The following is a 27756-nucleotide window of genomic DNA, read 5'->3' as shown; positions in this document are numbered from 1 at the left end:
TGTCATATCGCTTTGTCAAATAATACAAAAAAATATATCAAATGAATGAAAGGACTGCTTCATTCTAATATAGACAGAAGGACAAAGCAGAAGTGCTCTTGAGGACACTGCTATTCACAATTTCACGGATAAAGGATTTTAGTTCTTTTGCTTTTTTTTAATGACGTTGCTGACACACAGGACGCTCGTGACAATAAATATGCCTGGAATGCATCGGAAATCTAATCAGCATTTCCTGCTTTTGTAAGACGGAAGTTTAAAAAAAGTTTCAAACAACACAAAGTAATAAAAAAATACAATTTTGGCTTTGTCATTCCTTCGTTTGCTCTATATACTGGCTTTCCCTTCACTCAGTCCTTTCAAGGCCCTCAAGCCCTAACAAATGTGGTCCCCTCAGAGTGCTCTTTTAGCTATATTAGCAGTGTTTCCTATTTGTTTTGGACCCGAAAGCCTTCAAAGGCACATGTGTTGCTCCTTTGCAGAGTCCCAAACTCGATCCAGAGAATGACTTCAAGAGGCACATTTGATTTTCTTATTGTTTTAATGCTGAGGTTGACTCTAAGTTATGTGATATTGCACTTCTGGTCAGCTGGGAGAGTGGCTGTCTTTAGTCTAAACTCTTTTGCTTTCTTGCTTTCTCAAGTGTCTCCTGGTCGTGACTTGTGACCCGCTGGATTTTTCTTGCCAGGAGAAGATCTTTAGAGGTTTTTTTTGAACACTGTGATCGATCTAGCTTGTCGTCCCCCCTCCCGTTCCGCACACCCTTTTTTAAAAGCCACTTCTCTGCCACCCTCTTCTACTGCGCTCTCATCTGTCACTTTCCTTAAAGTCACCCTTTGACCTCTTTAAAGTTCCTCTTTAAAACGACAAAAGGCCTCACCGTCTGAGACATCAATGAGACAGAAAGGAGGGAGAGAAGGCAGAGGGGGAGGGAGGCGGGAGGAATGTTTGAATTAACTTTCTCTGCCGTACAGCTGTGGTGTACATTAGACTTTCTGACACAATAAAAACCCACGGATTCGTTAGTTTGAGCTTGTTTTCCTTCTCTCTGGAATTTCTCTCCATGTGTGGGATGCTGAGATGTCAAATAAATGCAACAGAATCAACAAAGCCATTTTCTTCCCCCATACAATTTAAGGATTAATTTGGGAATCTTCTAGGCGCTCATGTGGTGCAGAGATACGTAAACATGTCCCTTCGAGGCTCAAAGGTAGTCTGTGATGATAGGTCGGGGTTCTCTGTCCTTACAGGCAGAGCTGGCCGTACAACTTCATCCTCGTGTCACAGCAAATGGTCCAAACTCAACGACATTAAGCACTGGAGGCTCCGCCATTCATCTAAAATAGCAATGTTTGTGGTTCATAAAGAGTTTTTGCTCCCGTATTCTTTCTTGTGGTCCCTTCTTTTTGTTTTTTTGTCCATTTTTCCTCCAAAGACAATTAAGTAACATCCTGTAGTAGACAGTAAATGGTAAAACAAATTTGGTCCAGATATTCAAATATTTCTGTCACTACGTACACACTCTCTCGCTCTCTCTCACACACACACACACACACACACACACACACACACACACACTTGTGGGGCCTTCAGTGAAGCTTGTAGCTGCTCATCAGGTGATTTCAGGCCTCAGATAAGGAAGGGTACCTGTAAAAAAAAAAGAAAAGAAACAAAGGATGAAACAGTTGTTAAATTATTACCTGGAAAATGTGAATTCTTTCAAAAAAAATTAAGTGGAAATACAATAAAAGAGATATATGGCTGCAATAAATTTTGGGCATGTGTTTTTACGTCCAGTTCTGCCAACATATGGCTGTTGTTAGCATCGCATGTGATAACAGTGGTTTGTGGTGAGAGGTGTGAGAAGTGCAGGTATGTGCAGAGGGAAACTGAACTATAAACTAATTATTAAAGTAAAAATTTAATGGAAGAATTTAGATGTAGAGCATATATCACTTTAATAATTGCTACATATTATTCTGATCAGGTAGAATATACTGAGGTCATGTATTTAAATACCAATAATATTAATATTAATAATAATAATAATAATCGCATGCTGGTTTAAATTCTTCTCCCGACTCGCAGCAACTACATTTTGTAATTTGCAGAATTTTTTTTTTATTTGTGTTGCACTTATTTATTGAGTCTGATGTACAAACAGGGCAGAGAATCTCAGAGCGCCTCGTAATAATGTTACAATATGTGGTTATCAGTGTGTCATGACACAGAGACGTTGTAATACTCAATACACTGCAAGACTGTTATTAAATAAACATCCCAATATCTTAGAAACTACAAAAAAGGCCTTAGAAAGGTCACTTTAATGCAGGGGTCCCCAATCTCAGTCCACGAGGGCCGGTGTCCCTGCAGGTTTTAGATGTGTCCTTGATCCATCACAGCTGATTTCAATGGATAAATTACCTCCTCAACATGTCTTGAAGTTCTCCAGAGGCCTGATAATGAGCTAATCATGTGATTCAGGTGTGTTGACCCAGGGTGAGATCTAAAACCTGCAGGGACACCGGCCCTCGTGGACTGAGATTGGGGACCCCTGCTTTAATGTGTCTTTAATTTTGTATACACACATAAACCAAATGGTCCAGTTCCATTTATTAGCTCTCAGATTATTTTTCCAATGCTCCGATCTTTTTAGTAGTTTTTTTCTTCTTCTGTAAGCCTGTCACCTGTCCTTGGCATTCACTCACACTCACTCATCGGACAAGCGTGTCCACAGAGGATTATAAAGTAGTGATTCTGATAAGTAGAATTGTTTGGAGAGGCTATTTAGAGCCGCTGCAAGTTTCATTAAAAACACTGATATGTGCCGCCAGCGGAATCAGGTAGCTATGTTGCAATACCAGTATTTCAGTATTATATGTATTTATATGAAAATCAAAAATGTCTAATTGGCCGCAGCTTTTTGTTATAATAGAATTTTACCATCAATTTTTGTCATTGATTAGCACGTGTGTGTATAGGGTCCTCTATAACAGAGTTTTGTATGTATGTTAAAAACCAAATGCTAAAGAACAAACTGGCTTTGTATTTTTGAGGGCTGATTACATATGAAAGATATAATGGAAATAAGACTTAATGAACAGAGCACAGAAAACAGTAGCTCTGAAGATTTTTGAGAAATGTCATCGGTTCAACAAACAAAGACGTTTTTATGGGTCGATGAGCGCCCTGGGTCTCCGTGACTTGTCTGTTATGGAACAGTTTTCAGACTAATTCTGATTGGAGGCCTTTCCTAATACACAGGAAGAGATGTGTTTATGTGAGATGTGTCCATTTTTTCCCAATGTACTCGACGTGAGCTGTAACTGGCACCACAGCCTTACAGGTAAAGAAAATGACAGGTGACCTTTGCAAAAAGCACCACAGAAATGTCTGCTTAGCAACAGAGACATTACATAAATAAAACCAAACAAGTGCTTCATGGATTACCGCTGTAATTTCCGTGAGGCGGTCCAGTGAGAGCTAACGTGTTGTCAAAATGTGCAACAGTGTGTGGACTAGTTTTTTCATACTGCTCTGGAACCTGGAGCAGCACTGTTCAACACTGCTTCCCCAGCTGACCTCAGTCCTAGCACCTGTTTCTAATAGCCGCCCTGCCAGAGGCTATTAGGATCCGTCCACCCCCAGAAAGGACCTTTCCTCTGCAGCTCCAAACCCAACCACACACCGGCTATCCAGTCACACTGATTAATCACATCAAGATGGACTGCTCAGCCTTGTATCGCTGCCGAGGTGCGTGCGTGTGTGTGTGTGGGGCTGCATTTGGAGGTCTGTGTGTATATAAGCGCACAGAGCTACATGTTAGCGGTTCATCATGTGTGTCGCACTAATTCTTTATTCTGTCCGCTTTAAGATATCAGACCGAGATATTTCATTAGACATTTGCTGCTATCGGATATTAAGTTAGATATTCATTTGATACCCGCCGCCCCACAGAGCTACACAGAGTCAGACTTGTTGGACCATTGCCATGCTCTTTGAAGGACCCAGTTGTATTGAGGTTGCCACAAGGTCAATGGATGAATCTGATTGGTCAACCCCCTGTGGAGCAAAATTGGAAACGGCGGCCGCTGTAATCACGCTGTGACGGAAAACGATGTTGCCTTCCAAAGTTAGAGGGAGATGTGTTTGAAGTTGATTTTAACCCTTCAGGTAACAGTAATGTGAAGTGAAAAGACCCTCACTCCAGGTATTCTCTGAGGACAAACAGTCTGAGGAGGGCTCCGCTGCTGCTGTCCTTTACCCTGATGCAAGCTGACTCTGCAGTGTACTTCACCGCCGAGTTCAGTCTCAGCCCAGCTGAATCTCCTCTTAGATGGAATCAGATCTGCACAATTAACCCCAACACTTGAAACTGCATAACTGGACCCGCAAAATGTTAACAAGCAGTGCTACAGCTACCTGCATCCTGCATGTACAAGAGCGTTTTTTTCCCATTTGTGGAAGGAAAGGAACCAATCTGTGGTTACAGGGTAGACCTGAGACCACTGGACTACCAGCGTGCTCGATAATCATACACTGTAACGCCTGATTTGGCTCAAATGTTTTCATGTGTAAGTAAGTAAAAGGCCACAATAAAACCAGTCAGCAGTTTGGACTAGAAAACTGGAAAGTTACTGAAAGCCATACTATAGATTCAAAATAAACACAACTCTGTGGTTTTTGTTGTTCTTTAGTTACATGATCTCAAAGTCCTAAGAAAAGTATAGACATGAAAATACACCATATTTTACTGCAGGATACTGTATTTTTCATTCCTCTGTATTTATTTATTCATACATTTCTCACTCAGCATGTTTTAATGCTATACACACGAAACACAAAATCACTTTATAAAATACAACAAATTTTTAAGATTTTACAAAGTATTTAAAGTTGGATCTGTCAATTGTATACATCTATAATCTTAAAATACTGCTTACTTTTACGCCTTTATTTAGACAGTTAAGCAGGGAAGAAAAGACTGCTTACCTACTGAGCTACACCGGTGTTTTTGAAATACAGGCTTTTTATTTGTAATGGAGTCAAGACTGAATACTTTTTCTATAACACATAAGTGTGTGTGTCTGTGTGTTATTGTCGTCTTTTTTTTTTTTTTTTTTACACAATTGCATAAAAAAACACACACAAACAGGAACCATATCTAAATAATGGCATTTTAATGTCATTATTTAGACATGGTTCCTCTTTTACTTTGTCCATGCAGTGGCTGGTGTGAAACTAAAAGGTAGGAATAAAAAAGGTGAAGTTTATTGACCTTACTTTGTCCGTACTGGCTGTACTGGTAGGATGCCACGTGGTCAACGGTGTAGCCCGGTGAGCTGTAGGATGGGGGGCAGTAGGACTGGGAGCTGGGCAGGGAGGGCAGAGCTGACATGGAAGGAACGCTGGTGAGACCCTCCAAGCCCTTGATGTGATCCATCCGCTGGCTGCAGCTTGCAGCCATGCCGGCTGGCGGCTCAAGGCCGCCTGTCAGTGGGGAGATGGCGTAGTCACTTTGGGGCTGATGCGGCACACCGCCTGGGTTCAGAAGACCCATCACCTGATTAGAAAAATGAAAAGAAGAGGAGAGAAATGAAAATCGGATAAGTTATGTGTTCTTTTTTGAATACGAGTACTGAGACCGCCTCTAACGTTGGTAGGATCTGAATTCAATTCAATTCAATTTTATTTATATAGCCGCAAATCACAACAACAGTCGCCTCAAGGCGCTTTATATTGGAAGGTAGACCCTAAAATAATACATACAGAGAAAAACCCAACAATCATATGACCCCCTATGAGGAAGCACTTTGGCGACAGTGGGAAGGAAAAACTCCCTTTTAACAGGAAGAAACCTCAGAACCAGGTTCAGGGAGGGGCGGCCATCTGCTGCAACCGGCAGACAATGACATCTGAATAATGTTAGTGCAGATTATTCATCTTGGAAATAAGCGGAAGACAATATATGTGTCACCTCCCAGTGGCTTGCTCAGATAGGTGTAATCATTGGAACATAATGCGTTATAAGCAAGGCAAACTTTAATATTTCAAAGTGATTTTCAAAATGCTAGTGATTAGCACCTTAACCCCTATTTTCTAATACCAAAGGGGTGGAAGACATGTTTCCTTTTCCTTTTTTGTTTCTGATAAACCACTATAATAGCTTAAATATCTGTAGTTTCTAGAGTACAAAACACCACAGACACTAAGACCAACACCAACCCTAAGTAAGGAAATCCCCCTGTCGCATACATCAAAAGGCTGCCAGCGAGCCTGTCCCATACTGAGATAGCACCAGTAAGGAAGAATTAAGCAATTTGTTTCTGATCCTTGGCTCTACTTATTCTAAAATTCCTTTTTGACACTGCTCCAAAACCCATGGCACAAGATAACAACTTATCTCCAAGAGAGATATGCTGACAAAGGCAACACAAAAGAAAGGTCTGTGTGAGCTCAGCTCCGTTCAAACCCTCCAAATAGATTTCCAGGTTCAGATCTCCGTTAGCTCTTGACCTGGTCTTTATTAGCGACCAGATAATCAAATTTGGGGGGAATAGTCCTTGGCCAGCAAAGAATGGAAAAGAGCTGCGGGGCAAAGTGTTTCAGCTGGCTTCAAAACAGACCTGATATCACGATGCTCTTCGCTCACTCTTTGAATTTACCTGTTTGTTAACAAAATCCTTGGTAAACCATAAATAAGGAATAGACTGACCTTATCACTTATGAAATTAACTCTAACTGAACCTGCTACTTCTAAATGTATCATATCCCACCTCCTTCTCAACCACGCAAAGGCCTCAAGGCTCTTCCAGTTGTCCTAATCAGAAGCAGGTACACCACTCTGCGTCCTCCTGGTCCTCTAAGTGACATATTATTCTACATTCACATACACACATGGTCCTGCTTAAATCATTTCCCAAGTAGGGGAGGTGAGTGGAGGAGTCCAAGTTGATTTTGAGAGGAGAGTTGTGTTTCCTCCTGTGCCTGGTAACATTTTCCTAAAGAATTAACCTGCGTTTGGAAGTTTCGATTTAAGCACACAGAGATCGGGGAGACAACACGGCCGAATCAAACCACAACGAGCAGGAATACCTGCCCCATGAGTGAATGAATTCTACTCTGATGACTTTCATGCTTTTGCTGCTTTAACCAGACTTCTAGCTACCATCCTTCCCCTTTCTCCCTACCTCACGAGGGGGCTGCCCCATCCAGGGTGTTTTATTTTGGAGCGCTGCCGTTGCCAGCGGCCTAAATCAGGGTTTAGCAGGGAAGAATGTCAAGATGGGGGAAATGTCTAAGATGGGGCATTCCTTCCCATCCGTACAAAATATATACAAATAAAATTAGAAGCTTTGCTTTTGTGTGGAAGAATGTTGAAGCAAACATTTTAAGAATGCGATCATGAGAAGGTTTCCTTGCAGCTGTAGTTTAACGTTCGGTGCATGCACATGCACACATGACCACGCTGTCTACATGTGCACAGTATTTTATTTTGTGCACGTCTTATCTATGCAGGAGAACAGCTAAACATCTAAAAGTATGTATGATGTATGTAAAACTAAAAGCTCTTCCACATGCTCCCTCAGTTTACCTGCGTATATTCAGATCATTTGACTATCAATGCTGAGAGCAGCCAAACATCACCACTGATCTATTTACTGATGGCAGTGGCTGATATTTCTTTGCTATATCGCATCCTTCTTGTTCTGGCTAAATGTTAAAATATATCAGGATCAACAGCTAAAAAGTTTTAAAAAGTTTAGTATTCTTTAATGGTTGACGTGTCTTTGTTTCCTTGGCACGGAGCTGGAAATTATAATAAAAAGAAATATAAACTAAACTAAAAGATAAAATAACAGCCAAATGATTATTTTGAACATTGGTATCCGTGTCAGCCCAGAATTACATAATTTGTGCATTCCTAGCAAAATTACTGTGAGTCATTCATGAATAAATTGGCTTTAGTTTCGTGCATGATGTATTTGAAAATCCTAAAAAATGCAGTAATAAATCCTCCAATCTAAACACAAGATTGAAGAGTTAAGTTAGACATGCCGCTTGACCGTGACATGTAATATTTGTGTAAAAGATGTTGCAAAATCCTTAAGTGATCCTCTAAATGTTATGGAGTTGATCAATTATCTACACTGTGTGTGTGTGTATGTGTGTGTAATTATATTGAATCTGTGTGTATATCTTTGCGAGTGTCTCCGTCTTCACACTGCTGTGGCCTGATCTCTGAGGAGTCAGCCTCCGCCAGGCTGAAATCTCATTTTCTGCCTGTTAGGCTCTCTGACTCCTCTGTCTCCTCTGCTGCGCCCTCTGTCTAGATGCAGAGACCTTGGGACTTCATGCCCGATAATTGACTGTAATTGTCTTTTCACTTCTCATTTGTCACACGTTCACTTGTCCTCTGTGCTTCTAGAGTCTTTGTACTTATCTCCCTCAACAGCAAGTGACCCATCAGCCACTGAGCGGAGAGCCTTGAAGCTATGGTGCAAACTGGAACCAGAAAGAAGTAACGCTGTTTTTTTTTTATCATTTTGCAACTTGGTTGAGACTTTTAAAGCTCACGTCACATGCTTCTCGACTTGAGTTCAACTCTTTGAAGTCATGTTCAGATTTAATTCTCCCCAGATACAGTATGTAACACGATCTCCATCTCCCAACCTAAAAAAATCAAGTCAGAAGAAGCACCTTCTTAATTATGCTGTTTCCCCTGAATTAACCCAAGACAGCACAGACCCATTTTTACTGTCAGGAAAACTATGGGAAGGTCAATGTTCAAACTTTAACAGGAACTTTTTTCAATGTGCAAAGCGGTGGTGACACCGTGGGTTGTTATGGGTTAATTTAATCCCAAACTAAATGTCACTATGTGTAATTTAATATAAGGTTTTTATTTTCCCTAAATACGATAAAGTATAATGAGCACGAGTGAAGCAGTCTTACCTCAGTGATTAGTTTGTTCCTTATTCTCTAAAAACAAAATCAAGAATCCAAGAATGTCTGTGCTTTTTACACTGCTTGATATAAGTTCCTGTTTAATGTCAGTAATTAATCACCACACATACCTCCAAATATTTCTACCTTGTGTCTCACCTGTGGAGAAAGCCCATTCCCTATGGAAGGGTTCATGGGATTGGTTGGTGCTCCAGGGCTCACAAAGCTGTCTGAGTACCCTGAGAAGGAGTGGCGTCCGGAGGCGAGGCAGTAAGCGGAGCCTCCTTCTCCCTGTCCGCCGCCACCGGAGGCCTGGTGGCCCGAGGAGGGAGGCAGAGGCTGAGGGCGATGCACCGTGCTGGGTGGCTCTGACACTATTGGAAACAGGAAAGATGGAGTTAGAGTTAACATTGTTTGGAAAAACATTTGGGAGAAGTGATTTGGATCACTGAAAGTGCAATTAAAACTATAACAAATCCTCCAGGCAGATTTCAGACATCTATACTGAATTTTCACTAAAGTAAAAGCAAAACTGATGCTGTCGATATAACCTTGCACGTGAAAAATGCCAGAATAAAAGATATTAAAAGTATGTTTTGAATACCAGAATAATATATAGGAATTTTGGAAAACAAAAATTTGTTTGAAAAAGAACAACCCACTAACATGACACCAAGAGCACTGCATTCACAATTTAAACCTACCTTGAGCTATGGATGAGGGGGGGTAGCTGCTGTCAGAGAGCTGGTAGGGCGGGATGCTGGACATGGCTGATGGTGGGAAACCCCCTGGAATGAGGTGATTAAATGCCATCAGTTGATTGGCTCCAGCTTGCTTCCTCCATCTCGCTCGCCTGTTGCTGAACCACACCTAGAAGACATCACAGTGATGATGTTCAGTCAGTGTGTGTGTGTGTGCTTCCCTAATGATTACAGTTTGGTATTTAGCCCTGCAATCTTACACAACCCATCTACTACAGTAGAATCTAGCTTATAAAGGTAATAACGTAACACCTTTACAAGCTGTAGTGATAATTACAAATATTTTGAATGGTACAAACACAAACATATTCACAAATACACAGAGAAACATTTTCAGGGTGTGAAGTTGAAAACGAAGGTGGGAAGCAATGTGAGAGAAAAAGTCTGTGTGTGCGTGTATAACACGGCTGGTTGAGTTGACATACTGTGCCCATATGGACGGAGCTCATGCTGGGAGTGTTTACACTTCACATATGGAGCCCATGGAGGAGAATTTACTGGACTTCACATTAGAAATAGGAAAGTACAGATTGGGCCCCTGGGAGCAGAGGGTAAGTTTGTGCTATTGTATGGAGCAAAGAGAGATCAGCAGGTTGCCTTTAAATGGTTAGTGTGTATAAAGCCACAAAGTTTACGTCTGTTTCAGAGGGATGTTTAATGTATGGCGGTGTTAGGTCATGGCTTTCATGGTTCTGTAGGGTTAAAAAGCTGAAAAAGAGAGAGAAAAAAAAAACATTTTGTAGCTCCTGACCGTGCACGCATGTGCCTGCTCATACCTGCACCCTGGCCTCCGTGAGCTTGGCCCTCTGAGCGAGCTCCTCTCTGGTGTAGATGTCAGGGTAGTGTGTTCTTTCAAAGGCCCGCTCCAGCTCTTCCAGTTGCTCTGCAGTGAAGGTGGTCCGACTGCGCCGCTGCTTCCTTTTCAGCGGCAGATCAGGCTCCGACTCTACTTCTGAACCCTCATCTGAGTGACTGGCTGCTCAGACATAGGAGAAAATAAAAGAAGACAGCCTTAAGAACAGGTCCATTGGTCTTTCCTTATGACACATTGAAAGCCAAATTATGGTCTGTCTAGAAAACATAAAGTGAACACCTGAATTCCTGTTGCTGCACAAACCAACTGAGATTAAAGTCTAAAACCTTTATTTATGATAAGGACGAGATATCACTTTCAGCAGGATTGGGAAATGCTCACTTATTTGCCATCTGTTGTCCTTTGTTTATGTTGCTTATAGAAGATGTGTGTGTGTGTGTGTGTGTGTGTGTGTGTGTGTGTGTGTGTGTGTGTGTGTTGGGGGGGTTCAGCTTCTTTACACACCCACACAATCACACACACAAACAGCCAAACAGACCTCCATTCAGAAGGAATATTCCAAGCCTAAGGAATAATCCCATCGGACATGATTCCCAGAGCACCACAGGGGGACCGGTGTACTAAAAGCCACACAAAAGGCTAATTTGGATCCAGGGGCCATTCTCCGAGTGTGTGAGGGTGTGAGTGTATGGACAGTAGCCTGAATGGCCAGAAGCAAGCTGACTCGATGAAAGGCAAACTGTCTTTTCAGTCAGGTGATTGCCGCTTTATGATCCAAAGGGACGCTATGCAGCAACGGCTGTTAACAATGTCTCCTTTTTCCTGTCAGTCGACATGCACAAAACTACAATTGCACAAGTCCCTCAGATACAAGTCAGTGAAGTGCCTGCTGTAAACTAGGCTGTGTGATTTTATAATGGTGACAAAACATTGGATGACATGTGTTGATTTGATTAAAACTAACCCATAAAAAGACTTATAATTAGTACAGGGCTGAATGTAGCACTTATAACACTGATATTGGGAGGAAAATGTGAATGTGTATCATGCCTGGTTGTGTGACATAATTCACTGAACAACAGATTACTCACTGACTCATTCAATGAATAATCTGCCTGTTGTTTGAAATGTATTATTGCAAAAGCATCCCCAGATTTATTCAGTAAAAGCTCCATGACTACAAAGTCAAAATGGATGAAAACATTTAGAGAATCCAGTTTTCATCGGTCAAAAGTAAAAAATTTTATGAATGAAAAGAGAAGAGTGAGAATATAGAACTATGACAGTGTGAGTCACAATCTATTGAAGTTAATGCAGTTGGAAATGAAGCATGATAAATCTAACATCAGTTTTACTCATTGCAGTAGCAGGTGTCATAGTGAACATGTCAAGCTTGGCAACTTGTGAAAAATGGCACCAGACTGAACATGTTGGAGAACTTTTTCAAAATTAATGATTTACTTTAAATATACTATACTGGCACCAGTATACACAGTCCTTGGTCAAAACTAAATGCAAAAGGTTACTTTTCTCAATATGAAATATTAAAGCATAATGGATTACTTTTTTAACAAAATCATTGAATTCAACAGGTGTTTTTTGTTTTTTTTAAGTAATACTGCCCAGCACTGTTGATCCAAAACTAACATTAAACCTTATAAACTGCAAATCCTCTCGTTAGAGAAGCTCCAATCACTGAATTGTTTGCCATTCCTGCTTACTATGTTACACAATTTTATTTAAAAATTTTTTTAGCTTTTTTACCAAGTGTAATCTTCAGGCTGACTGAGCCTGGTGATATCATGTGTCTTGACAGCTTTTGTGTGTTTTTACTTTTCCTCTCTGTCTCAGATTAGTATTAATTCCATTGTGAGCTGCGCTCTATAAGCCAGCCATTTGGGGTTTTTTTAACACACTTACTTCAAACACTTCATTGGCTCCCTTCTAAGTTCACCAAGGCCAAAGCGCCCACTTTTTGTGTTACACTTAATTAATTCCCCCTCAGCACAGGGGAAGTTTTGTGTGCAACACTGTATTAGTTCCCCCCTCAGAAGCAACAATAAAATACAAGAGAATCCAAATAGCTCAGGGCCCCTCATGTGAAACTGATCCTCTCTGCCCCCCTTTGGCGATTTTCTCCTCACAACACCAATAGCAGTGGGAGTCAACTTAACATGCATTAGGAGCAAATTGGTAAAGAAACATTCAAGCATGAGGGAGGCAATAAGTAAAATATTTTCAAAGAGGCAGCAAGAGAAATGGAGACATTGCCTTAAGCTGCTGCTGAATATTTCTGTAATTTTGCTCTCAATAATTTCCAGCTCTTATTCAGTGTCCCTGTGAGTTTAGAAATTCACCATCGCGGTCGTAAAAAGACTGCAGCGCTTCTCAAAGACACGATCGTTCAAAACTGCGGCAACTGTGGTTTCAGATAACAGCCGTTTTTGGAACTTCTTACATTTGCTCCTCACAGTTTTGGAGGCAAAACCTCTCTGGATTTGAGGGCCAAGTTTTTTATATGACTAGAGGACTTTGTGCTTCAGATGGCGAGGAAGGAATTCGGGGTGTGGGGTATGTGGCACTTTGGAGTTTTTTTGGACAGGATGGCTGAAAAACAAGAGATGAGGCCTTCTTTTAGCCTCCCCCCTCCAGTTCCTGCGTGGAGGAGGGCCGCAAGGAATGCCCCCACCACCACCTCCCCCACTCCACCCCAGCATGCACGTTCCTCGGCATTTCACAGGGATTTGGGTTTTGGGAAAGCTGAGGCAGCCCGGGAAAATCCTTAATCACTTTGGAATTACCTATCGGTTATGAGCGCTACCAGGGTTTCAAGAACTTTTCAAAAGAAGCGACAGTGTGGCACCTCTTAAGTCTCGGGAATCTAGTCGAGATACAATCCTGCAGAGAGGACCAAAGCTGGCTCGTTTCATTTCGATTTGTTGGATTGTAGCATCAGTTGATCTGAAGATCGAACGAGATAACCGTGTTGGTCAGTGCAACAAAACAATAGCAGCACCATGTAGTGACAGGTGAAACAGGCGAGAAAAAGTGCTAAGAAAACATCAGAGTGGAGCATTTTTCACAGCAGCGTAACACACACTTTTTCGGACCTCCTTAAACAAGCACCACCTTCTCCTCCCTCTTCTCTCTCAGTCGCTCTCCCTCCTTCTCACCCTCTCTCGCACCCTCTCTTTGTCTCCCATCGCTCTCTCTCTCTCTGTCTTTTCCACCCATATTTCTCCCTCTGACTCTCGGGCTCTTTGTTGCTCCACAGAGTTGAGGTCTTTGCCGGCAATTTCCACGCTCCATCTGTGGAATCCGTCATGGCTCCCTCAGCCCTTCACAGTGGAGGGCTGTCACCTGCCCCACGGGGGAGCTTGGAAGGGGCTGGGGAGGGGCATGAAAAGGCTTCTCAGAGGGCTGGAGGGGTTGGGGTGGGATAGATGGGGGTATAGCCGGGGGCATTCTAAATCCCCCCCCCAAAAAAACCCCTTCTTACAGAGGGAACTGTAAGAGCACCTGAGGGGGTGAGAAGGGAAGTGGAGGCAACAGGAGCTGTTGCTGTGCTTGTAAATGTACCCATGGGGATAGTCTGTCTGGGCATCTATGTTTGTTTGGTTGTTGTTGGTAGACACAAAGTACATCCACAGTTTTGTCTTTTAATACAGTGTGCCCCTTCCAACAATTTCCCCAGATTTTATTTTTATGTGCTCTAAAAGATCCAAACCTCTTCTGTCTCTTCCCACAGGTCTCCTTTGTTTTAAACAACAGTGCAGCTGGTTGTAAAATGTCATTTGAAATCAAATTGGAGACTCTCTCAAATCAACTGTGTGAGGTTTGTTTATGACATGTCTTTGGAAAAGACTTTAAACACTGAGTTTACTGTGAATGTTTAGTGGTGAAAAACAACAATGTGAACACTTTTGGGAGAAGACACTCATGGCATACTCATGACACAACTCATTCAAGCATTTATGTAAAACTTTGTGATAAAAATGTTAATAAATTGAACTTAAACTTTACTTGAAAGCTGTTTCCTTCACAATAAGATTATATGTATTAATGTTTTCTGACTGGTAAATAAATGGTTTGCAGACCATTGTCTGGATGGTTATTGTCAAGTTAAAACAGATTTTTTTGTAAACAAACATTAAACATTATTTAAATATCTATTTACAGTAAAATGTCAGTTATGGCCGCTGTCGTGTTATTGTCACTGTTATATATTTATTTATTCATTTTGGTCAGGGTTGGTGTTAAAAAAGCCCATTCCAAACATTGACTCTGCAGGCTAAAAAATTACAAGGACACCCATCATATTAAAATATGACACCAAGTGTTCCTGCTGCACTTACATATGAGGATTTAAGCCTAAGACTGGTCCCATTAAAACACCATCAGATAGTATTAGATGCACAGGGAAAGAGGACAGGCTCACTGACCAGTAACAAATCCTTTATAACAAAACTACAACATTTGGTAATGATTAACAGTGAAGATAATGTATCTAAAATGTTTGCCGATGTCATCAGAATGTAATTGTTCTTGATGCATATCATCTGTGATAAAATTCATAAAGCAAATTTTTTTCACACCCTAATGACATCTATGTTATAATTACTACAGTTTGTAAACTTTGCTTATTATTCTATGTTTTGTTAGCAATAAAATTTGCATTAACGTTATAAATTTAATGAACGATAGTCAGTGCCTTTTATACTGTTATTTGCAATGGTCAGTGGAAATCAACTTTTGTGTCTAGAAATAAAGTCCTTGTGGCAATCAATTATTACAAATGTTTTGCGTGTAAATATATATTTGCAACAAAAATTTAAAGAATCAGAAGTCAGTATTACATTATCTTTTAGTGTGCCTTTCAAATAATTAAAACGTGTTCCAAAAACAGATTTGAATTCCTGCATTTTTTGTTTTTTACTTAAGGTATACGTCATATTAAATATACCAATTCTATAATTGTCATAAAACCCACAACACCTAGGTGATAAAGGGGGACCGTGAGAGACGTGTTCGTCATAAAAAAAAGAAAAAATCTTAAATTTAAAATGTATTTCTTGGCAATTTTTCCGACCTGAAATCAAAAAAATCCCTTAAATTCTAAAAATGTAATGTCATGCAAATTAAAGTGGCAGGTGATGGCAGTTCATATGTTGTGTAGGCAGAGCTGTGCCAAGAACGATGCCAGTCACCCAACCACCACTAAAGCTCTCTACACCCTGCAGCTCAGTTAAAGAGCTCTCAAACACACACACAAACACACACACACACACACAAACACACACACACACCATGTACGCTCCTCATTCTAAGCTTTTAAAGCTACGTTAATCAAGCTTGTCAGCCCTGAGGCGTCCCTAATTCAGTGTCCAGTATTACTCTCCCTTCTCACATGGCTTAAAAGAGCCGATCAAGCCCACCATGATCTTTGTAATGACAAAATAAAATACCGGAGCAACATCAGTACATAGTGTACCCTACCTTTCCTACTCACAGAGGAAGCAAGGAAAGGTTAGATGGTGAGAAACCTTTCCCCTGCTTCCCGGATCTTTTCCAACCTTGTAAACCTGTGGTTTTGGAGTGCCCCATTTGCCGTCATCGCCTCGCTATCCCTAAGATCTGATCATATCGCTTTGGCACCGTCAAATAGCCTTAGCCAATCAAATTACCCACTCTAACTCTCATATCACTCCCTGCACATATGCATATGCTATATCTTAAAATGCAGTATTTATAGCCCCTGTAAACACTTGACTTCTCTCTGTATACTTTTGCTCCACCTCAGCTTAAAGGCTACAGGCATGCGGTCCCAGCTCTTGTCAGTTCATCAAAATCTGAGAAAATACAAGCCTTAAAAGGGTAAAATTATCTGAGAAGTAGAAGGCCTGGAAAAGTAGCCTCTGCGAGCTTGTCCGGGAGCTGGGGAGCATTAAGCCGCAAAATAAGAGAGGAGCAGTTGGAGTGGGAGGGAGGGTGGGTGGGAAGGGGTTAGAGGAGAAAAGAAAACTGTTTAATTTAACCAAACTGAAGCCCTGAGAGGCACACGGGGCACAGCACTCCGGGCCAAAACAACTTTTTCAGAGCCAAAAAAAGAACGAAAAAAACCCCCAAAATGGCTCCCATCGTGCAACGCCATCCCAGAGAAGAGGAGAAAAAGGAGGAGAAGAGAGGGATTTAGCTGAAACACACTATTGGAAAGACTTCAGCATTGCTGGATTTCTAGGAGGGAGGGGGGGGATAGTCAGATGGGGACACAAAGGCTTAAATATGTCCACAGAGACATCACACAGTACACACTGAGCATGTACGCCTGTGTGCGTGAGAGACGGACAGAGAAGGAGCTGATGGGGATGTGTCCAATGTGGATTTTGGGACTTGGGGGAATTGACTGACCATATGTGGGCTATTTACACCCCTCTTTGGACATCCCAATAGCTCTTCTGGGGCTTTGGTTAACAGTGAGGGTAAATTGAGCTTCTGACACATTGCACCCCCCACCCATCACCCTCACCCAAAAAAAAAAAAACCCCACAAAACAAAAGGCAGAGGAGACAAACGCAGCATTTATTTGGGCGGGCCGACCATGCTGCTCCTATTCAGCGGCAGGGGGACTAAGTGACTGGCCGACTGCATTAAACAGTATATAGAAGTCAAGGCAGGCAGATGCTGGGATGGATAATGGCTTTACTGACAGCTTATGGACCCATCTGCGACTCTTTCTGATGGGTTGAGCAAAACTGTGCATGTGTGCATGTGTGTATTTTTTGTATGTGGGTAGGCAAGAGGGAGGGGTGGTAGGAGAATGATCTCACTTGACTTGCTAAGAGGAGGTTTCAACCTTCACAGATGCCCTGTAAATGAGCCAGAGCTGTGTGTGTGTGTGTGTGTGTGTGTGTGTGTGTGTGTGTGTGTGTGTGTGTGCGTGTGTGTGTGTTGGCTAAAATGTGAATATACAGAAAAATGGCACACGAGGACAAACAGTCATCAATCACTGCCTTGTTATGAGCAGAAAAATGGAATAAAGGGGGATGCTGTCAGTCAACACTTACGGGAGCTGTTGTGGATGTCAAGGGGGGGATCAGGAAGTGGTTACCTGTCATTTATGGCTAAATGTGTTTCTAACCCCGTTTCCTGTGTAGCGTTAGGGGGGAGCGACCCTCCTCAGCCCGGTGACCCTGCATTTCCTTCTCTGTCTTTTAACTTTTGAAAATGTCTCTCAGCTCCAGTCAATGGGGAGGTAAGCTGGCCTCACAGCCATATGCAATTTTTTTTAATTTATTAATTTTTTTGCTGACAAGGAGGATCTTCATCACTGCACAAAACAGAAATGAAGGTAAATTTCACAGGAAATATAAGGCAAAGAAACAATCCATGGACATGTGTTACTGTTGTTTTTGTATTTTAATTCAAATATGATGAAAGGCATGAATAATAAAATCTAGTGAGATTATGGATTAGAAGTAACAGGCTGCATAATGGTGCACTGATTCATTTTTTTATGGGAGAATGTGGACATGAATTTCCAACTTTTTACCTCAGATAGTAAATATTACAGAGGAACTCTGGGTTTGGCAGTGAATCCCTGTGTGAACAAAGACATACCTGTAATCGGGTTCTACACAGTGGTACATTCACTCAGACAGCTTATATATGGTTAATTTTTTTCATCATGAATGTAGCTCACATGCAACTTGTGTTGGAAATGCACTGATATTTTCATATTTAAAACCAGTACTGGCCAGTATCAGCTTTCTTAGGTGATGTCTTGTCGTCTGGTCTATCGGTAGATTATATAGTGCCGAATTTGTACTCAAAGAGTATCTGCCAGTGTTACAAGCTTTTTTTTTTTAATTAAGAGAAAGGTACAGCCATTCAGTTAGCTAGTGTACCTTACTGAAGTATTGTGAGTTAAGTGAGTATCTCTCACATAAACAACAGCAGAAATAAAGACCCAGGTAAATGTTATGACTTCTGTTTGACCCGTTTAGCTGACATCACTTATGTCCACTAATTAAGGTTGTCTAATTCATTCACGGCTGTACGTGAACAAGGGTTAGTACTCTCCTGCTAGTAAATGTATTTACAATAAAACCTCTTTTATCTCTCTGTGTCTCCCTCCAAGCCTGACACAGCCCCGCTGCCCTATCTGAGCTACCACACAGTTAGCAATGTGTGTGATAGAGGGTAAATAAGATGAATAAGATATAGTGTTAGATAAATTATGTCTCTCATGCTGGTTGCCACTGCCGGGTCTAACGACTTTGCTTCCAGAAACCCTGAATAGTGTCACGAAGAGCTAAACAAAAAGAAATAAAAAGAGTTTAAAAGTTTTTCCTCAATTAAAATGTGTTTTTCTTTGGCTATAGCCCAAGAATTTATTAATATTAATGTTTAAAATGAAAATGCAGTTATTTTTTAACCCATTTGAGTCAGGAAAACAACAAAATCTTGATTCTACATAAATAACTGATAGTGTTTTAAAGTCTTTGTATCCTTCCACATACTCTTTGAACAGGAAAAGATTCAAGGATACAAAGTGATGAAACTAAATCCCTGACAGGCCCGAGGCAGGCCACAGGGCGTATACGGGACAATACTGATAGATCTGTTCACCAATTCTGTGTCGAGTTGTTGCCTTCAAGTTTAAGAGTTATTCTAAAACATATTCCCACAGGGCACGACCGCAGCCTTAACACACTTTTAAAGCTTCTTTTCCAACACAAACACAAAAGCTCATGGGCTAATTAGTTAACAAAGCTGTGAAGAAGAAGTCAAGCTTCATCAGTCAGCTGATTGACAGCTGCCTGTCCCCCCATCAGCAGCATATACTGGCCTCTGCCATCTTTGACACTCAACCCTTAACCCCACAACGCGCACATGCACAGATGCACACACATTAAAAAACATCCATGCTCCTAAACAGACAGATATATATATGAGAGGGACAGACATGCACTCACATTCCTCCTTATTTTCTCAGAGATGCACACTAACACACTCATGCACATTAAAAAACAACCTCTCTACCCCTTTCACCCCCCCAGCTGTTGTGCCTATAGTGCATACTTGCAGCAGATAAAGAGGGGCCTTATTCTAAGGCGAGCCATTCTACTTGACCTTCGCTGGGCCTTTTCACTCTTTCACTCCCTTCAAATCGTTTTTGGGGCTTGCTCACTCTCAGCTCAATATGGCTAGTCCATCACGGGTGAAGGCTGGGGCACTACCGCGGGTCTTGAAGGGGGAATACCCCAAATACACACCACCACACACCACTGCCCCTTCCCCCTTATACACATACATGCGCGCACACTCGAAAGCCCCGCCCTTTTAAGAAATCACCCTGACTTCAAAGTTGGTGTGCATTCATTAATTGCCCTTTGAATTGATATCAGAGTGTCACAATAAGAGTGTGAAAGGAAAAAGAGGCTTTAATGAAGCATAGAGCGGCCATTCATTTGCAGATAACTATGTTTTCATGCTTGGATAGTCATCATGCATGGGCTTATTAGAAAAAACTCACGAGAGAGGGAGGAGTACGGGGCGAGGAGAAGAGAGAGGACAGAGAGACAGAGAGAGCCCCGGGGCAGAAGAGAGTGATTTGGTGCTCGACCACTTGGCCCTCGTGCCCCCCTTTGCCCTCGTGCCCAGGGACTCACTGAGTGACACATTCATTCTTTCAGTGGACAGACAGAGCCCTCTTCACCAGACACTTGGCTCAGGCCACTAACAGCTAATAGCTACAGGATCTATCGAGATCTTATTGGTTCTGTGTTTGTCAGATCTGATGACAAAACAGCAACTGGTAAGTTATTAGGGCAGTTACTTTCATTACGATTTCATTTACTGATTATTTCACAGTTATGATTAATGACTTTGGTCTGTGAAATATCAGAACATGTGTGTTACAAATTTTGGAAAAATCCAAGGTCACATCTGTCTTATTTGTATGTATACCCAGACACCCAAATATGTTTAATATACAGTGAAACAAAATAGAGGAAAGCATCAGACACTCATATCGGTGAAGTTAAAAAGAGAGAATCTGAGGTATGTTTACAGACTGACCGGCTTATTGTTTCAGCTTAGCAGCTTAGTGAAAAGTACAATAAGTTTTCAACTTTGAGATTTTTTGGACCCTTTTTGTAACAGCCAGAAATAAGAAAGAAATTATTCTATTACGTAAGGTAGCACACACCCACTGCCTTAAGTGTTCTCATGTGCATAGACATGAACTGAAATAGGTAGTTTAACTAATCTTCAGATAATAACTATAGTTTATATACAAAAGTTCAAGTTAAAATTCTGCCTGAGCTAAAGCCTTAGGCTTATGTTCTCTCGACCCATCCTCTGCCTCCCCTTCAGCTCCTTCACTTTTTTCCTTCACTCCTTCCTCCTCGATCTGTTGTTTTCTCCTGCCATGGCATTGGTCCAGGGTCTGCCCATGTATCACATTTGCAGCACGCCATCTTCACCCCAAGTGGCAGAGAAACCCCGAGTCCCTCCTTCACCCACATTATTTACACAAACAAAGTCCTGCTCCGTTTCTGTGACAAAGCCAGCTAAATCTTTATGGCTCTTTCATGTATTGTCTGCTCACGGTTCTCTTTTGTCCCTCGGCCATTGGCCCAGGCCACGGATACAATGAGGCCGGCAGAATGGAGGCAGATTGAAGGAATGCGCCTCAATAAACCTAATTATGACATGATGACTGCGCTCACCATGGTAGGGGTTTTTCAAAGATCCCGGGCTTATTCAATTAGCCCTTTCCAGGATCCCCTTTCACCAAATAAAGTTATCCCTTTGACTGTTTGCATTGCAGAGTGGAATGTGTGTGTGTATGCATGCATGTTGTGTACGTGCACACACGGCCAGCCTAAATGGAAATGTATTGGCTCTCAACAAGGCTCCACTGTATTATCTGGCTAATTTCACCTAACTAAGTATGGACTCCAAAAGATATACTGTGAAAATGTGCAGCAGGGGGAGGGAGGAGGTGGGGGCACTGTGACTGTTTTAATCATTAACTTTGTCTCCAGGGTTAATTACTATGAGGCTGAGAGCTTGGTGCAGCCCAGTGACAGGTCTGCATGGCCAACTTTACTATCAAGGATGTATTTATTCTGAAAGAGAAGAGGCATTATGTTTTTGGCGAACCTTTCTTTTAGTTTCAGTTTCCTTGTTGCATGGGAATTTGGAATAAAATGTTTACCTGTAAATCAAAAGGTGAGCTTTTAGGCATTTCTTAGTGGTTAAGCCCTTATATATTTAGTTTAGAAGCAGGCTGCTTACATATTTCACCTTTTAAAATCTAACGCCTTCAGTGTGACCATGACTACCAAAAGGGGATTAACACTATAAAGCTACTTTTTTCAACAAATGTGATTTTTTGTTGAAACAGGGTTTTTTTTAAAGGACAAAACCCAGTTAGCAGTGATGGTGTTATTGACACCGCTTTATGTCAGTTCATTGGGATCGAAGACACTATGTGTTGCTCCAGTTTAAACAGCTGGGCAGCGAAATTTACAAATGGGAACTTTTAAAATCAGGCTTGAAATTGCAATAAATCCATACACAATCACCCCACAAACGGTTAATACAGAGCTTGATTAGAAAACTTTAGAGAGTGGACTGACTTTCCTTTGTGCGCTCCGGAGGATGCGGCTCCGATATGAAACGAGCTTAGCGCCGCGGGCTGAGGGACAGAGACAGAGAGAAGGAGTAGGAAACAGAGGGAGAGGGGCGGTGTTGCTCTCCAGATGAAAGTGAGATGAAATAAAAGGGTCGATTTAATCTGCTTGAAGAGATTTGGGGAGCAAGTGGGGGTAGAAGAGGAGGTGGGGCAGTGGGGAGTGGGGTGCGGAGGGTTTTCGGAGCTGTGCGCAGCGCAGGACGGGTGGCCGGGGGGTGCACCATTGTGAAGCTGCGCTCCGGGCCAGACCGGGGTTCTCCGGGGAGAACATTGGTCCCCATTCACCGCAAACACTCTTTAATACACTCCCTCCATCATTAAATGTGACATAGCACAATATCGACATCATTTAGAAGACATTATTGATGTTCGAGGGGGCAAGGCCGGGGCGCCTCAAAGAATCGATAATGGATGGTGTATTACAGGCTGGACACGGCGCGGAATTCATGCGTCGAGGAGGAGAAGGCCACTTTGTGCTGTTGACCAATTACATTCTGAACATTATGACAAACGCGGCAATTAGGCTTCCTCAAATGCTGCTTAATGGGACAATATTGCTTTAAGCGCATGGGGTTGCACGCGCAACACAGCAAGAAACGTCTTCAAAGTTTACTGTAGTCAGACAAAAAAAAATACAGAAAAGTTTAAAGAAATAATTAAAACACAAAAATTGCAACTAAGCATCTTTACGTCTTCATTTTTAATGTGCTTTTATTTTCGTAAACAAAGTTTTACCCGCTCCATCTTGCTGCGTGCCACTTGTTAGCTTACTTTCAAAGTGGCTAACCGACTGTAAATGTTTAATGTACACTTTCAGCGCACACGCGAGCGGCAACGTGCGCGCGCGGGTTCTGGGAGCGAGCGCGCAACTTCGGGCGATACGTGAGTGGATTTCAGAGGCCTCAATTGTCATTCTGAATGGCAGCCGGCTCCTTTTAGCCGACCCCGAAAGGAAACATTTTGTAGGTGAAAACGGCCATTTTCTCTCGGTGAACGGGCCCTCTAAACCGCGCCGGAGCGCTCCCTGAATAATTCATCCTTCATTGCGGTCTCATAATGTGCGTCGTTGGGCTTTTCTGTGCAGAAGCTCTCCTCTCTCCCCCCACATTTTTTTTTCTTTCTCGGGCTGAATTATAAGCAGGTTGCCTTCTTCTTCTTTTGCGCCGGCCAAAGCTGTTTCCAAGCTGGCCTTTTGTCCTCGTGCAGCCCAAGCGTGAGCCCCAAATAGACTCTCACGCCTTTGTCTCCCAAGTTCATCCCTGAGCGTCCCGTTGTGCGCGCGAGGCGTGCCTTTGTGAGGAGATGGAAACCGTTGAACAAATGTTTGATCAACTCATCTGGGGGACATTTTGTCTCCTCAAACCAGAGACCTTTATCTGTCCTCCCCCGACGCAGACAGCGAGCGAGTGCTTAGAGGGAAACAGTGGGTTAAATGTTGACATTTGGCGGCTTAAACTGATTTAATAAGTGGTAGGAAAGGCAATGGAAACTGTCGTACTCTTGTAATAACCAACGCATTCTAGCATTTGGTGCCAAACGGCTGATAGATAGTAATAGCTTGATTATGAAAGCAGCCGGTAAATAAAGGTTTCGTTATAATGCCGCCAGTTCTATAGAAAGATGGGGATAAATGGAGCGGACATCCATCATTCGTAGTGTTTCTCTCCTGAATTATATGCCTCGTTTCAATTTAACCGACCCTCTGAGCTATAGTTAAAATTATAATGAACTTTTCCAGGAAGAAAATGTTTAAAGTGATTTCACCGAGTAAAGGCTGACAAGCACATTACCACATTACAGGCCTTTTTAGGAGTGAAGCTGCATATGCGCAGTAATAGTTGGGAAGGTACCAAATAAAACGAATTTCTACTCTAATGACGCAGCTTAAAGGTAAAGTGATGACATTGCAAATGAGGTAGTTAACTGGACCTTATGCAGCTATGAAGTAATGATACCCCAAACCTCAAACGTCACTAATCTCCAATTAGGCTTCTGTCTGAGTGCGACTGCAGGCAGGGGAATATGCCATGTTTCATTTTGGGTCACTTAACAACTACTTTTAAAAAGAGGTAAGAAAAGTAATGAACTTTCAATTTTTAAAAAAAAACATACAAAAAGAAAAAAAACTATCTTATTAATTATTTTCATAAAACTCGGATTTCTCCGCAGATTGTGAGACTTTTCCAACAGGTGCTTACTTTTCTTCTTTATTTATTTATTTTTTATAGTCGACAGCATTTTGCAGCACCAATAAAAATCGATTTGTTACATTATAAAAAAAAGATCAAACTATTCCATAACGCCAATTATGTTTCTATAATGCATGAAGACACTGCTCTTACAAGTGCTGCGTGGATTTATGACGCTCCACAAGTACACAGGAGTTTTTGAAATATGTGCATAATAATATGCAGTTACTGTAACACGGCTATTGAGCCCCACATTGCTTTTAAACCACACACACACACACACACACACACACATTCTTACTTTTTTCCCGCACAGAGCCATCACCTGCTGTTTGATTTACGGTACGGCCTCATGGGAAAAGCATTAGCGAAGAGATATGGTCGATAAAGAATTCCTAACAAAGCTCCACGCACACACTTTCTCCACCCACACACACAGCAACTTTACTGCACGCAGCAGCTTCACAGACAAGGCCAGTGCACCACCAAATGAAGCAATGTTTTTTTACACTCCGCTCAACAGGTTGGAGGTGTGGAGGCTGTTGTGGAGATCATGATAGCGTATGCCCCCTTTAATTACAACAACACAGAATATAGGCGGGTGTTTCCACTTTCACTACACTGATAGGCAACTTCCCAACTTGAAATGACTGCAGCAAACTGAGACCGTATCTGATCAAACGGGATCTGCTGAGCTCTAATGTTTCTAATCAAGCTCACTGATATGAAAAAAGATAAGTCGTTTCACTTATTTTCTTTAGCAAGAACAAAAACAATAACAACAGCTGGGAGAGTTCACTCACATCTGTCTCCTAAGATGCCTTCAATGCTGTGTTTGGCCCTCCGCTCGTTGTCCTCCAGCTCTTTCTTCTCAATTTCATCTTCATCCTCTTCTTCGTCGCCTTTTCCCCCAAACTTACTCCGCATTATGCGACTGATGGCGCTCACTGTGAAAGTACGTTAAGATAAAGCAAAGTAGTTAGTAAAAATAAATAAATAATTAAAGTAAATATTTTTAAGTCTGAATGTAAAATTAATGTATCATATGAATTGTTTTAAGAAGTGAAATAAATGAATAACTAATACTTAAAGTATCAAAAACAACAATCTGAAATAAATTGGTTTGTCAGAAGTCTTAAAAAGTAGAAAAGTTGCAGTTTATTTATTGTTTTATTTTCCAAATTCAAAATATTTTTATCAGGATGTAGATTTAGTAATTAAATGCTGGGGAAAAAATACAAATAAAAACAACGGATAATAAGTACATTAAAAAAAAAATAAAGTGTAGCTAGTAGGCACACTCTGTTCTTTTCTGACTTTTTTTTTTATTTTTTACCTGACGGAACGTTGTTGCGGTCACAAATCCCATCCTTCAGTAATTTATCCCGAATCTCCCAGCTAAACATACCCGGGTTTTCCCGCTTGTATTCTTCTATTCTCCTCTCTACGTCCGGCGATGTCCCCTGCTTCAAAGATCAGAAAAGTCGCTGTGTTTATTCACTTGTTGTGGCCCTTGGGGCACAAGGCACATGACTCTATTATCACTAAAAATCAACAGGTTACTAAAATGAATCGCCATCAAACAGCCTTACATGAATTTGGATCAAAGAGATTCCGGTCCCTACCTTGGGTTTGCTGCCTCCGATGGCCCCGGGTCTGATGGAGCCGGTCTCCTGGTACCTGCACAGGATTTTGGACACGCAGCCGTGGGAGACACGCAGCTGTCGGGAGATGACACACGGCCTGATTCCATGGTGGGCCATCTCCACGATCTTATGGCGGATGTGGTTGGGCAAAGGTCTGCCATTTATGAAAACTCCTCCGAGCTGGTTGACTCGGCCTTGACCCAGCGGTGTAGACACTGGATTGAATCAAAAATATTACAAGAACTGGTCACCACAGAGAGGGCAAGTTTAGCAAAGACGCAAAAATAATATATAAATAATATATAATATAGCATTGATTATTTGGGCTATAATCACCAAAAAAGGGAGGCGACAAATGCTCCACTTGACAAAGAATATAGCTGATTATGTTATCGGAGTGGGGCAAATATTTATGAAAATTAAAATGGCCTAGAGTTTTTTAAAGGATAAATTAGAACAAAAAAGTACAAAAATGTGAAAACAGTGTTAAAAATAATTAATAAAACCTAATAAAAAAAATGTTAAATATCTGTCAATTGAGATGTGGGGCTATTTTATAGGTATATAACCTCTAATTCTTGTCACTGTGACCTAACAAAGTTAGTCTTGGAGCTGAGCTTTGGAGCTGAGTATAAAAACAATAGTGCCTTTTTGCTAACTAGCTCTCAAACGCAGAAAATCTTCAGCCACTAAAGCGTCCTTTTACCTTCCAAAGGGAAGCCGCTGCGGGGATAGTTCTGGGTCAGCGAGGGTCGCATCATCCTGGGTATTGACCCCGCTAACGCAGTCATACCACCGACACCCCAACGACTGCAGGAACCTCCTCCTACCGGGGAGGCAGCTGCTCTAGCACCGACCGAGCGGCAGGAGGACGTTGTTACAAAGGTTTCCCCGTCGACTGTGAGAATTTCCCCCGAAAATTATCCTGTGTAGCTTCGGAGAAAAGTTAGCCGTGCTCGTGCTAAAGCCAAGCACCGTCCCGGGACAGCCACGAGCCTCTGAGGAGGCAAATTTGACGAGGAAAAAAAAGGCAGAGCGTGATTTGGGGGTCGTTAAAAGAGTATGTTTCTCATTCTGTTGGTTTTAATCGCCGGTATTGAGGTTTTCTGAGAAACGCGGGTGCTAAGGCGGTGTAGCCCGGGAGAAATATGTTGTTGTTGTTTGTTGACACCGGTTCAAAGTGAGAGCAGCCCGTCAAAAGTAGCGGAGCTCTTCTGTCTCCCCTGGTCAGCGCTCCCGGCTTTGATTGGTAGAGCGTCTCCACTCGGTAGGCAGCACGGCGCGCGGATTGGCTGAGACTGAAAACTTTCGTCCTATCACAGACTGTCACAATTCCACTCAGACCGGACAGGACAGGGCTTCAATTCACCAAATCCAAAGCTACGACAGAAACATCTCCAGATCCACTCGTGTGTTGAGTGAACTGCTGAGTGAAAAGTGAGGCAACAAAAGATGACTGACGAGGAATAATTATTTTGTTAAAATTAGCAGGTCACAGAACTATTTTTCACAGAACTACACACTCGGTCCTGAAAAAAGCGCGTCTATTAATTTTTTGCCTTGTCAAGTAAAAATTATCCAAACACAATTTTAATGCCAAAAAATAATAATAAAGACTTGATGTGCAAGTAAAAACTAAAAACTTTAATATTTAGGATTGCACTAAAATGATAAGGCCCTCCACTGCAGCTTAACC

General features: G+C 41.8%; 1 protein-coding gene across 6 annotated transcripts; it reads right to left on the bottom strand.

The window, feature by feature from the left end:
• Positions 1-239: 239 nt before the first annotated feature.
• On the bottom strand, positions 240-27318 carry LOC100698441 (paired box protein Pax-3). Of its 6 annotated transcripts, none has more exons than XM_005461722.3 (9): positions 26767-27318; positions 26040-26275; positions 25823-25877; positions 25218-25361; positions 10484-10683; positions 9651-9816; positions 9106-9320; positions 5284-5563; positions 240-1647 (listed from the first exon to the last, which is right to left on the bottom strand). In XM_005461722.3, exons 1-9 carry the CDS (start codon positions 26849-26851, stop codon positions 1613-1615), a joined length of 1416 nt encoding a protein of 471 aa, XP_005461779.1. In that variant the 5' UTR covers positions 26852-27318; the 3' UTR covers positions 240-1612. The 6 variants fall into 6 exon arrangements, with proteins under 6 accessions (XP_005461779.1, XP_005461778.1, XP_005461770.1 ...); XM_005461721.3 differs by having other exon boundaries at positions 25823-25880; positions 26767-27313; XM_005461713.3 differs by having other exon boundaries at positions 25751-25877; positions 26767-27309.
• Positions 27319-27756: the final 438 nt, after the last annotated feature.

This window comes from Oreochromis niloticus, linkage group LG14, assembly GCF_001858045.2.
Source record: "Oreochromis niloticus isolate F11D_XX linkage group LG14, O_niloticus_UMD_NMBU, whole genome shotgun sequence".
In the NCBI taxonomy this organism is placed as follows: Eukaryota; Metazoa; Chordata; class Actinopteri; order Cichliformes; family Cichlidae; genus Oreochromis; species Oreochromis niloticus.
This window is presented reverse-complemented; position numbering and strand designations above follow the sequence as displayed.